This window comes from Xiphophorus couchianus, chromosome 11 (assembly GCF_001444195.1).
Source record: "Xiphophorus couchianus chromosome 11, X_couchianus-1.0, whole genome shotgun sequence".
Lineage (NCBI taxonomy): Eukaryota > Metazoa > Chordata > Actinopteri > Cyprinodontiformes > Poeciliidae > Xiphophorus > Xiphophorus couchianus.
The window spans coordinates 8,966,119-8,979,264 of record NC_040238.1 but is presented as its reverse complement, the minus strand read 5'-3'; the positions used below and the strand labels follow the sequence as shown (position 1 = coordinate 8,979,264).

The following is a 13,146-nucleotide window of genomic DNA, read 5'->3' as shown; positions in this document are numbered from 1 at the left end:
CGTAGAGATTATGGTTTGTGTTTGTAAAATAAGTAGGGATTGTTGATTTCAGTATATAATAAACATTAGATCCCAATTTAGGTGTGTTATTTCTGTGGCTTTTGTCTTGGTCAGGTCTCCCTTGTAAAAGAGATTTCTGATTTCAATGGGACTTTCTGGTTAACTATTCAATACTAGCATGCAAATTAGCTAACTTAGCCATTATTTGGCATAACTCTGACCACAGAGGGCAACATTGGTGCTTTCAGTATGATATGTGAACTGTTAGCATCAGTGTCTATAAGCAGCAGCTTATTCCAATAGTCCAATGGGTTGTCAATATATTTCCAAATACTTTTTGCTTCCTCCAAAAAGCTGATGCTGAGCAGCGAACAACTTGTTTTATAGCAGCAGGCTCTTACATTTGCTTTAATCTGCTAAATCTAAAAAATATATATTAGAAATTTCTCTAGTAAAGTCATTGTCAGAATAAGGCGTCCATCGACAGCACTGACTGTGCAGCCTACGGTGGTAGTTTTGGTCCAATATCCGTCCAAGAAGGATGGCACTATAGGATTATATCAAAACTGGATTGGATCTTATGTTTTGCTTACATCCAACAGAAAACAGCTTTTCAGAAAGGTTTTGTTGAACCAGCTTGCTTTTTCTTTGAAAACTATGAATTTGTAGCACATCTAATAGGTTGATGAAGATGGAGACTATTTGCTTTTAATTTGAGTAAAATTATTATGCAGTTATTTTTAGTTTATCTTTTAATTGTGACACTTCTTGTTAATTTTCTTTAGTTTCATAGTAAATAGGATATTTTATCCAGTGATCTTTAATGAAAAGCCGACTTTGGTGCAACCAAATCTGCTTATTTTAAAATGTATTGAACTATTGAAGTGTTTTCCCAAATCCTGCTCTTGATAGACCAAATTTGTTTCTATACTGTAGAGCCCAAAAAATCTTGAGGACTCAATGACTTGCTTTTAAAGAGCAAACATTCTGATTAGATAAAGGGGACAAAGGTTTGGCTACATATGCCTTTCCTGCAAAAATCTATTAACTGTTTGGTTATTAAATTTGCATGCCTAGTTTATTGTTAGATAAAAAAAAAATCAAAATATGATATATGATTTGGCCCATGTGACAAACAAATTGGACAAAGTAACTTTGTACACATACAAATCAAAGCTGTTTTACTTCCAGATTTTCCGAAGGACCAGCAGCTGGTTGCGGCTCAGGCGGCCATATTGCTCCTTCCTGATGAGAACAGGGAGGCTCTGCGGACGCTGCTCTTCTTCCTGCGAGACGTCGCAGCCTGTGTGGACGAGAACCAGATGACCCCCACCAACGTGGCCGTCTGCCTGGCGCCATCTCTCTTTCACCTCAACACCATAAAGAGAGAGTCCAACGCAGCCAGGTGAGCAAAGACCACAGCTGCTGGGTTTAAAGAACAGAACTCTACCGTTTAACCTGTTGCACAGCGCAAACTTTAAATTTTTTAAAATATCGCTGGCTTACTTCTGTGGCATCGGACTTTCCTTTATTTATGTAGTTTTACGAGAAGCTAAATACAGAAGGCAGATTGTGTTACCTGGTCTGACATTAGCAGCATCTCCATAACTTCTCCTTCCACCTCTCTTAACAGAGAACATCTAGTTACATTTCAAAATAAGAGCATCAACATAAATGTTTTAATAACTAATTTCTTTGTTTTCTCAGAGATGTTTACAAGTAATTAGGGCTAAATGTTTATATTTTGCTATTACATTAAAAACTAAATCGTTTTGGTTGTTGAAATGATGTGAAACTGACATAAGTAATTAAAAACTATGGTGGAGTATAAGGGACATGCTAAGAAAACAAAAAAATAAACACAATTACGAGAATAGTAATTATATTACTACTTTGTTCTTGTAATATTATGACTTATTCTAGTAATTTTGTTACTTTATTCTCATAATTTTATTTTTATAAAAAAAATTCTTAGTATTGCCCTAATATAATAATTTAAAGATTTTTAAAACTATGTTGTTTAAACATGCCTAGAGATAAAGAAATTGTACTCTTAACATTTTTCCCCCCCAACTTCTTAACAGTCACCACAGTGGATTTTTGTAAATTTCTGAAATATTTCTGCTCCTGGGACTAGCCAATCAGTGCTTACTCTTTAGAAACGTTGAGTCTGCAGACACCCCTCTCTTGTGTGTGGGGGGTCTGACCCACATTGTCCTGTTACATAAGTCCCTACAGTTATATAGTAGCTCTGCTGTTTGCTGATGCTTCAGTTTTGTTTTAAAATTAAACAGAAGATGAGAGGAACTCTGAGTTTTTTCTCTAATGTTTTCTAATGACTCAGGTCAACAAAATGTTCATTTTTCACCTTAAGTTCATTATTATCCACCTGTGATATGAATCTGAAACAAGTGTTAAATTACAAATTGGTGAGTTACTAATTAACCAGTTAATTCTATCAAAAAGAAAAAGTATTTTTGTCCTTTAGGCCTCACATCCTGTTTGGATCTTTGCTTTTTCACTGTTTAAATCTTATATTAACCTTTAGCTCTTATTTAGTGACATAAACCAGATTCTTTTTCTGCTTCTCTTGCGTCAGAAGGAGGTTCTGTTTCCGAGCAGCTCCACTCCCATGGACAGTATGAAATCTGGACCAGATCCAGCTCTAACACTGACCTCAGTGCTTCAAATACAAAGTTGTTGGCTCAGATCACACCGAGAGAGAAAATTATATAACCTTCACAAATTTCCATCTGGCCTCAATTTCACCCCCAGATATGAGAGGAAATATGTGCCATCATTGTCTTTGAGCTACAGTGGGAATGGTAGAAAACAGAGAGAGCTAATGACGGGGGAAATGCAGATATTCAGTTAGACTCACAGGACTCAACATAGCGGTGAGTAGGTTAGCAGCTTCCTAGTGTTCATGTCTGTTTTGATTTTCCTGAAAAACAAGCTCTAAACTAGCGTTTCTCAACGGGGGCGTTCAGAGGACGGCAGGGGACGCTGGCGGAAGTTTTTACAAAAGGACGTCCTTTTGGGGGCGTAAACTTTACACCTTAAATGCCCAACAATACCAGTTTAGACGTTGAGCTACTTGCTAAAAACTGTATTGTGTAACATTAAAACATGCTTGGCTGCAACTGTATCGATGGCAGCTCTTCTCTTCAGTGTTTCTGTTAGCTTCTTGGCGCAGCCCTACGGAGTGAAAATAGTCTCAAAATATCTGTGTGTGTGTAAAAGTATCTGCTTGTAATAATTAACACAGAGGATTATATGGCAAGGATAAAATAATATTGTTAAAGTGCCATGAGTTTGTTGAGACCACATCTAGTACTAAGAAAAAATATATTTTATATATTTTTATATATTTGCCTTAAAGGGTTAAGGCATTAAAGGAGCTGTTGAATCTCCATTATTAGTTTCAACAGCTTCAGGGTCGAGTTGGTTAATTTCTTCGTCAATAAAATTAGTGCTTTTAAACTTGAACATTAAAAATATATTGCAACCTAATGTTTTGAAATTAAAAGGCTTGTTAAATTTTCTTTCTGTACTTTTTATGTAATACTTTGAATTGTATAAGCACTGCGGAATAAATATAACAAACAGAATTTGTTTCCCTTTCTGCCTTCATCCTTCTCCGCATATCTGACTTCCTCTTCACCCTTTAATCACCTCCCTTTTCCAGCTCTGGAGTTTTCCTTCCTGGTTTTTCTACTCCACCTTTTCCTCTCTTTCCATTTTGTCTCTCACTAATTTAACCAGCTGGTTTAGTGTAGCTGCTGTTTATCATGATGAAACTCAGATAAACCAACAAAACCTAAACAGAAATGTCTTCACATAAACAAGAGTCAACATGATTGTTTTCCAAAGTACAAATTTAAATCCTGGTTCTGGTTGACATGCTACGGTTCATACACATTCCTCACAGTAAAATTTCAGCACTTTCCAAGCATTTTCAATGTAAGTTTTCAAACTTTGATCCAGAACCACATTGAACTGAGGTTCTGTGTTGTTGCTGTAGATCGGGTCACAGGAAGTACAGCCTGGGTCGACCGGACCAGCGCGACCTCAGTGAGAACCTCGCTGCCACTCAGGGACTATCCGTCATGATCACAGAGGCACACAGACTTTTCCAGGTACTCCTCAACCGCAACAAGAGAAATTCAATTTCAATTTTATTTTACAACAGAAATGTTTCTGAATAAACTAAATGCATTCTGCAGCTTCCAGAGTTTTGGCCTGGACAGAGTTTAATAGAGGATTGGTCTGAAGGAGGCGATGAGGATCTGGAGGAGAGAAGAAACCGTCTGCAGCAGAGAACACAGCAGCTGCTGAGCGACGCTCAGGACGAGAGCGGAGGCTGGGAGAACCATCCGGCCCCGCAGGACGTGGAGCTGGCCTACAAGAAGGTGAGCAGACAGGAGGAGGCCATAACAATACAAGGACAAAGGCTCCTCCAGACTAGTGGCAGCAGCAATTATTAAACACATTGTGAAGCTTTGAGTCGACAACTCTATCCTGAGGAGAGTGTTGGAAATAATTTCTTCTTAATATTTTTCAAATATGCTTTTACATATTTGTTAAAACTGTCATCATGTCATGAGAGTAACATGCGATGGATGATCTGTGAAAAGATCAAGTTTTTTTTAAGTTTCTATACTCCAGTTAACAATTAATCAATTAGTAAATTAGTTGACAATTATTTGAAAAATCCATTAATTATGATTCATCTGATTAATCGTTTCATCCCTGAATAATACATTTTATTTACAGCGTGTTTCAGAACACTTGACTTGGTACAAAGAAGATCAAAACAACATAAACCAACAAACAAAAAGAAACACATGAATCAAATATTATGGCGAATATTCAAATTTGAAAAATAAGTTTTGAGACAGTTTATTTAGGTCATGTTTTAAATCCCTAAAGTTCCAATTGTATTTTAAAGAGACAGAGGCCCAATTTCATGGCTATGTGGCGTTAAATTACAAAGTCACATTCATGTTAAGTCATATTTAATATATACAGTAATTTTGTAACTGAAGGCTATTACTTGATTGAACTATAAAATGGCACTATGTGCCTGAAAAATGTATGACACTGCCCCTTTAATATGTTGTCTCAAAGTTGATTTATGGTCAGTAGATAAATAAAAATTTATCTTTCCGTCACTCATTCAATTGTAGCATCATATATTTTTGATATAATGTCTCTAATAAATTATTTTTTATTTCCAAACACCATAAATATAGCTGGGTTTTATATATATATATATATATATATATATATATATATATATATTGATCAAATGATAATCTGTTGACATGGCGATGACTCCTGCTCTGTGTTGGTCCTCAGATGAGTGACGGCTGCCCGCTGTGGACGTGGCGAGGCTGCGTGGAAGTGGCCGCTCCGCAGCAGGAGCTGCTGCAGCGGCTGCTGCGGGAGCAGCCGCTGTGGGAGGCAAACCTGCGCCGGGCCGCCGTCGTCCGCGCTCTTTCCAAGGACGCCGAGGTGTACCGCTACACGCTGCAGAGCCGGGGCCACGCACTGGGCTCGCAGCCCCCGCAGGAGACCCTGCTGCTCAGGTAATGAGGCAAAACGGCTCCGCGGAGCGGATAGGACGGACGAGTCACCGCACCCTCCAAGCGTCGGTTAGAGTGAAATAAAACAGGGTTTTTCTTTCAGAGGTTTGATGAAAGTTTAAACACAACCTGTTGTCAGAGGAGACATGAAAGTGTTTGTAGTCAGACAACATCGCTGAACGCCACTTCCTGTTCCCCGTCTTCATGACAGTTTACATAAACTTTAAATTACTCCACCAGAGGAAAATGGAAAATCACAACAGTCGTGTTGAGCAAATCTGGAAAAAAACAAAACAAAAGAAACAAACACCTAACGTTGTATTGCAGGCCGTTTTAACACAAGATCGGCTTCACTACGATTACATTCCAGATATCTGAAACTGGTTTATGACTAGTTAGTTAAGATATTTCTAATTATAGTTTAACTCGTGTAAATTATGTCAGATTTATGGCAGGCCATTTTAACATAAAATTGGTTTTGACTTACTATCTGTAAGACGCAGTATTACAGTCAATTATGAAAATAAAAAAAACTAAAGTCCTAAAATAGTCACAGATACAAAAATGAAGTTTTTGTACCACGTCATTCATAAAATTCGTAATTTTATTTTAGTTTTTCTTAGTATTGCCGTGAAATGTCAAAATACTGAAATTTCAATAATGAATAAAGAAAAAATTACCAAAATGTTTGAGAATTTACCTTTTCAAAGTCATTTTCAAGTGTGTTTGTCAGAAAAAAATTAATATGAAGTTCTTTGCAGATTTCCATAGCAGTCTTCAAGTTCACAAAGTCTTGTGTAAAATAAAAACTAACACAGATCTTCATCTTTGACATTTAAAACATAAAGGACCGGAGTATTACACTTATTTTCATTTTGGTCTTGATAAAACTACCCATTAACAAACTTAATAAAAAGCTTTATCTTCATTTGATTAGTACATGTTACAGTTGATTAATATTGAACATCTTGTCACACTGATGTAATTTGATTGGATTGATAAAATCTTATTTAAACAATTTATCTTGAAAGCTCTATTTATGTGATCTACAGTTGGACAACATGACTGAAAGACTTGTCACAATATAATTATATATCACATTATACATATATAGTGATATATACCAGTTATTGCTAAACATTGAATACATTTGTTTTAAATATCTTTAATACTGCTAAATTGGTGGCGGGACATTTCCTGTTTGATCCAGTTTTCTCTCCACTCTGTTTTTTATTTTTAAGCAGTTGTGAGGCAAACCTTAAACTGCTGCTGCACAAGTTGCTCAACAAGTTATTGCTAGTTAACCAAAGACTTGGTGAATTAGTTGATGCCACCAACCTTACTTAGCTCACAGTGAGACGTTGAGCAGCTAAATCTTTTTAGCTGCTCTGCTATGTAGGCAGAGACGTCTGGGAGAAACGTGACAATTCCCATAAACTCTAGATTGAACATTCTGAATCATATTCTTCTTCCGATCAGAACCTGGCAAGCAGATCCGTCCTGTGGGCCTGTGTACCTGAACTCCATGTCGACTGAGGTCCCTGAGGTCCAGGCGGACGGAGTCAGGGTCCAGGTCCACTGCTGCTTTTACCTGCTGGAGCCCACAGGGGCCATCAGGACCCGACTGACTCACCTCTGTCGCACTGACACCAGGTAACTGCAGGCAGTCACTGGAGGCCATTTTACCACCATTACGGTGCGAAAATAGTTGTTGGATTTTATGTGATATAAATAACATAAAATGTATTATGACAGAGCTGATTATGTTATTGTGATGCATTATAGTCTGCAACAAATGTTGCAACTTTGGTTCCCAAATGAACTGAGAAAAAAGGAATCTAGCTTCCCATAGTGGATCTCCCAGATCATGTTGGGGCTTTTTTTGGAGACTTTTCTTTGTGAAAGGTTTTATTTTTAGGTTTTATGTTTCTGAGCACTAGAACTATAGAATGTCTGTGTTGTTGCTGTGAAAGACTCCAGAGGGAATCCACTTCATAACTGGTCTTTTGTTTCAGGGGACGGTCTCCGGACTGGCACAAGAAAGTCAGTGGACGCCTCCTGGTCTCGGGTTTGTTGGCGATCAGAGACTCCTTCAGAACCGACTACAAGGAAACTAAAATATGAGGCTGTCGCATTTTCCTCTTCCATGCATCCAAGTGCCTCCAGTTTCAGAACATGGAGTAACAAAGTTCCCCTGAAATGTTTTGGAGGTTGCTGAAACCACTTCCTGGAGGCAAAGGAAGAAGCAGGGGAAATACCTCAGCTGCCTGGACAAAGACAGGAAATGAGGACAAATAACTGCAGGAAACAGACATTTAATCCCCCAGATGTTTGGCTTCAGGGGAATCAAACCAACAACCACAACAAACAGCAGAGCTAAGAGACTCAAAAGAAAGAAAAGTGACAGTGTTGCTCACCAGTGAAGAAAAAGACCTGAGTGTTTGGTGTTCCTGGTGTGAAACAAACTAGAACAAGGCAGACTAATTATTTAAAATTTTATTTGTGATTAATGCTAGGATGGAGAAGGGAAATAAAAGAATCACTCTGTGACGTATTGGCGCGTCTGCGCTGGTGATTCAGGACTAAAACAAAGATCCTGGATCGGGTTTCCCTCCTGGACCTTAACGCTCAGCTAAGGCTACGTTCACATAGCAGGTGATGCAACCCATATCCAACGTTTTCACCAAAAAAATCTGATTTGTGCCATTTCCATAACTATATCAGACTTGATCTGCAGTCTGAACGGTCGTGAGTCACAATTCTGCATGTAAACAATGGTTGAAAATGAAATTGATAAACTTATAGCAAATCACAATCCCAGTCAGAAAACTCCAGCCTCTGATGTCACATCCAAACAGACGAGGGTTAGTCAATAAATTGTTGACTAAAATGTACAGATTTTTTTTAAATGGTACATTTCTGAAATAACCCTTAGAGCAGTAATTAAGCCAAAACTAACCAAAAAAAATGTTCTGCATTTAAGATAAGGAAGATAAGGATCTGTAAATATGTTTTACCCAGAACTCAAATGGCCTACAAGCTTCACCTTGTTTAAATTCTGTAAAAAGTAAAAATAAAAAAAAACTTCTATAAAGCACAATTTGTTATCTGATTATTGACGGGTTATAGTCAGCTGATCACTGTGATCTGATCACTGCTTATAGTTTTTCTGTAATCAAAACAATTTTTTCTGTATTGACCACAGAAAAAAATCTGTAGTCAATAGAGACATGGGCCTGTGTACCCATGTCAGGGCCACCAATGTGTGGGAGCCACCAATGTCGGCTCCCATTGGTGAGTAAACTTTAAAATCAATCAATAAATGATCTATCATTACTTCCATAAACAGTGTCACATTCCTGGGTCGCTTTGGGAACGTAAATCGTTCACCTAGAAGTCTGATTGACATTATAAAAATCTAAATGAAGCATCAAGCCCTGCTGTGTGAACGGAGCTTTAGTTTAAAACTGGATGTTTGGACCAGACTGGGACGTGTTATGGTGTCTGGGAGTTGATGTATTGATTATAGATTTTTATGTACAGGCAAAGCTAAATATCTCCAAACATTTTGTTGCTCTTTGTGAACGACGGACAGTTTCTGCGTCTCTTTCTACTTGCCAAGTTGTGCCTGAAGCATTTTACTCTATCGCTGATTATTTAACTTAAATCCAGATGTTTTTGTTTAAACCTCCAGAAAAATAAGAGGTCTAACTTCATCAGTGCCAAACCGCTAATTAAAATGTTTATTTCTCTCTAAGACCTGCATCTTGTTTTTAAGTTTTTTTTTCTCTCCCCTCTGAGACCGGATGTGGTGCCAAACAGATTATTGACGGTAATTTCAGAGGAAGCTGGAGGAAAACAGCAGGAGGAGTGAAGACGAGCTGCCACGCTGCGTCGCTGAAGAGAAGGAGATTAATACATCTGGCAGAGCGCAGACTTCCTTACGTTGCTCCTGCTCTACACCCACTTCTGTCGTTTACATAAAACATATTTACATTTTTCATTTATCTGCGAGAGAAACCATAATCGCTTAGAGTGAGATGCCAGGGAAGAAGCCGGTGAAAAGGTCCTGGTGGTGGTGACTGCTCCAAACAGTAAGGAGGGGAGGTAATTCATGCTAATTCCAGTAAAAGAGTGCGGGTGTTTAATTTCTGAGATGTGCTGCTGCATCTGGAGTTAAGAACCATGAGAACCGAGGCTGAACTCGGAGGTGAAGCATCGGCTGCAGGAGACCGAAGAACAACACAAACAAGTTTTTGTTTCAGCCAAATTTTAGAATAAAGAGAAATGTGCAAAAAGTTCTGAAAGATTATTGCTTTGCATAAACATAGAAAAGGGATAGGTGACAGCACCACCTGGTGGTAGAAAGACTTTGTTTAAACTTAAAGCTGCGGTATGTATATTTTATGAAAAAAAAGAAAGAAAATTGAGCTCCTCTGTCCATCACTCAGTCAGAAACAGCCAATCAGAGCCAGGAGGAGGGACTTAGCGTTGTCAATCACTCATGCTAACCATCTCCCCTTTGCTCTCTGCTATGTTACAGCTGGTTCACCACAACATAGCCGGCCACCAGTGCTAAGGCCAGTTAGCATAGCCACAGATGATAGCAGATAAACTTAACTTATGATAAATGAATTTAAGATACTTCAAGGCTTTTTTTAACAATGTGTGGCGCTGACTGGTTGCAATGAATTTTATTGAGGGATATCAGAATAAAGGGGTCTGAATACAAAATTTGTCACATTCCTAAAATAACGGCCACTTTTGGCAAAATAAAAATGTTGTGGGTTTTTTTTGCCAAAAGTGTTTTCTCCCTCCCCGTCCCCCAAAACATCTTTTGCTAATAAAAAGGCAGGTTTTTTGTATTTTGTTGGGTATTCTTTGTCAAAATCACTCTCTTTTTATTTCAAAACAGAAAACACGTTTGGCAAACATTACTTAGGCATTTATTTTAGGGAGGTGACAATGTTTGCCTCATTTTTCAAAAATTTTCAAAAAATATATATATTTACACTTTATAATTCCGCCCTACTTTGCATTGGTTATAACTTGACAGAAGGTAAAAATCTTCAGTGAACCTATAATTACTACAAAATGTGTAAAATGTTGACATCTGTTGTGAAATGCAGACTCTACATTTAGAATTACACTCTACATGACGTCGCCCCCTTCTGGCCATCAGATAAAATGCTGCCTGAAGGCTCAACAGAAGCTGCTTTGATATTTCCACAAGCTGTTTGACCTTTAAGGAAACTTGTTCATATAAAGTGAATCCATTTGAGTGAATATTTGTGTTTACCCACTGCTCTCACACACACCACCAGGAGGTCCCAGAAAGCTGCATCCTCCTCATCTCAGCCAACATCCACTCAGTTTCTGCCTCCACATGTGGGAACGAAGAAGCACCGCCATTTTCCTCCTGAAACATCAAACTGCAGCACAGAAAAGTCAAGTTTATTTGTATAGAACATTAAAAAATACATTACATTACTACGGGAAAATGAAGAGAAGTAATGAAAAGTTGGAATCCAGACTAGAATGTTCCGGTTATTAATCCAAAGCAACTCTAAACAGGTGGTTTTAAGTCTTGATTTAATGTTTCAGTTGTTTTCTGGAAATTTGTTCCAGATTTGTGGTCAGCCAGTGGAAGGTGATGTGCTCCATCATCCTGGTTTTAATGAGAACCCAAGCAGCAGCGTTCTGGGTTTAGGCAGACTTGTGAAGACACTGCTGCATTTCCATTGAACACATAATTCCATATCTGTAGCGTTTCTGTATGTGCAGAACTGAACACAGAATGTTCTGTAAAAGTTTTAAAAAAACAACAGTTTCCCAGATGCAGTGTTTCCACTAAATAAGAAGTTAAAATCTCATGTGGCACCACGATCCTCCTACCATTTTCTGTCTTCTTCTTCATCTTTTCCACCAGTAGTGACATCTGGTTGTTGATCACATGACTCGTGTGATGCGAGAAAGGTGCTTAGATTCCAGTTCTGTAAACATACCAATTTCAATAAAGCCAAAAAAAACACCTTATCCTAATGCAAAAATGTATAAGAAAAAACCCTTGAGTTTCAAAATTGCAGTTTCCATTAGGAATATTTATTTGTGTATTTCTAATTTGTGGATTTATATGGCCAATAGAAACACAGATAGTGTCGAATGCTGTGCAGTGGTCCAATAGTACCAGCAGTGTGGTTCTTCTACAGACCATATTTAAGCAGATGTCATCAAACGCATTGACAAGAAAAGACTTTAATTAAAAGCAAACACAGCTCTTTGAAAGTTTCATGAAGCTGCTGAAGGTCCTGAGATGAGCTATAAGGTCCTGGGACATACGGTGGTGTGGATATTTCATGAGCCTGAAGAACTCTAAACAACAAGGGTGTGACTTCTGAATCATGGCTTCATGCAACTTTAATATGAGTGGAAGTGTAACACTGTCAGGTGGCAGAAGCAGACTGAACAATTAGTGTCTTCCAGGCAGCCTCAGAGTGCCTGTGATTTATAATTGATTTGCAATGGGATTGTCTGCTTCACATTATGAAGTTCTGCTAACAAAGCCTTGGTACTCACAAAAGTCCTGAAGGAGGAAAACTGATTTTTCTCTTTTTTTAAAATCTGAAACACATCCCGAATCAAACACGAGTTTCTGTACATCAGAGACGGGGATGCAGAGTGGGCTGGGAGGACGGTACTGGAAAAAGCAATTAGCTTAAATGGATGCAAACAATTCATAGTAATTCATTTAGGCCCCTCTGTGCAGACCGTCTACACACAAACATTTTCTAATGCTAAAGTTTGCAGATGATGGAAAAAGTAAGTTTTGGAAATAAAGTAAAGAAAAGAAGACAAAGTAGCATCTATTTTAGACCGATTTCAAAACAAAAGAATGTGATCAACAAATTCTGGGCATTCTATAATCGAGATTAGGGTTGTTGTCAATGATAATTTTAGTAATCCAGTAATTTTATGATGATTAATCAAGTTATCAAAATTTTTTTTTAAAGTGACCCTTTCTGTAGTAGATACAGAAAGAAATGTATGAAAGACAGAATGCTAATAAAGAACAATTCAGTTCATTTTCAATAAAAAAAAGACGTGAGTTTACACTGCAAAACGATTCAAGCATCACTTTTAGTCTTGAGTTTGAAGTATGAAATAATTTATTATAAAATATTTCTAATAATTTTTTCTTGTCACTCTTTTTGATCAACAAGTACATGTGTTAGCCAAACTGTATTTTCTTGTACATACAGTATATAACAGGCCAGATTCTGTTCTAACAATCACCTAATTGTATCTGTGATTGTTAGAACAGAAAGCATTTTGTAATGTGAATAAACACACCACCTGTTGGCGGCCATGAACTAGCTCCATGCATGTAGTGGAGGTTTCCTTTGAGGACGGAGCGTTGAGGAGCTGGTATTGTGAAACGACCTCATGCACTGACTTATTATCTTTTCTACTTAGTTTAAGGTAATCTAATCGTTCAACACTTTTTATCTCTTTATTGGCCACGCTTCTGTTGCTTGCCTTCCTCCCATATTGCTGCTAA

At 37.9% G+C, this 13,146-nt stretch overlaps 1 protein-coding gene across 2 annotated transcripts in view; it reads left to right on the top strand.

The window, feature by feature from the left end:
- Positions 1-9,345, top strand: part of LOC114153531 (rho GTPase-activating protein 7) — an 82,328-nt gene extending 72,983 nt beyond the window's left edge. For both annotated transcript variants that reach the window (XM_028032142.1, XM_028032143.1), the window contains exons 12-17: positions 1,192-1,405; positions 4,025-4,139; positions 4,227-4,412; positions 5,362-5,591; positions 7,068-7,241; positions 7,604-9,345. In XM_028032142.1, the coding sequence (XP_027887943.1) occupies positions 1,192-1,405; positions 4,025-4,139; positions 4,227-4,412; positions 5,362-5,591; positions 7,068-7,241; positions 7,604-7,712 (1,028 nt within the window). In that variant the 3' untranslated portion in view covers positions 7,713-9,345. The remainder of the gene's footprint in view (positions 1-1,191; positions 1,406-4,024; positions 4,140-4,226; positions 4,413-5,361; positions 5,592-7,067; positions 7,242-7,603) is intronic.
- Positions 9,346-13,146: the final 3,801 nt, after the last annotated feature.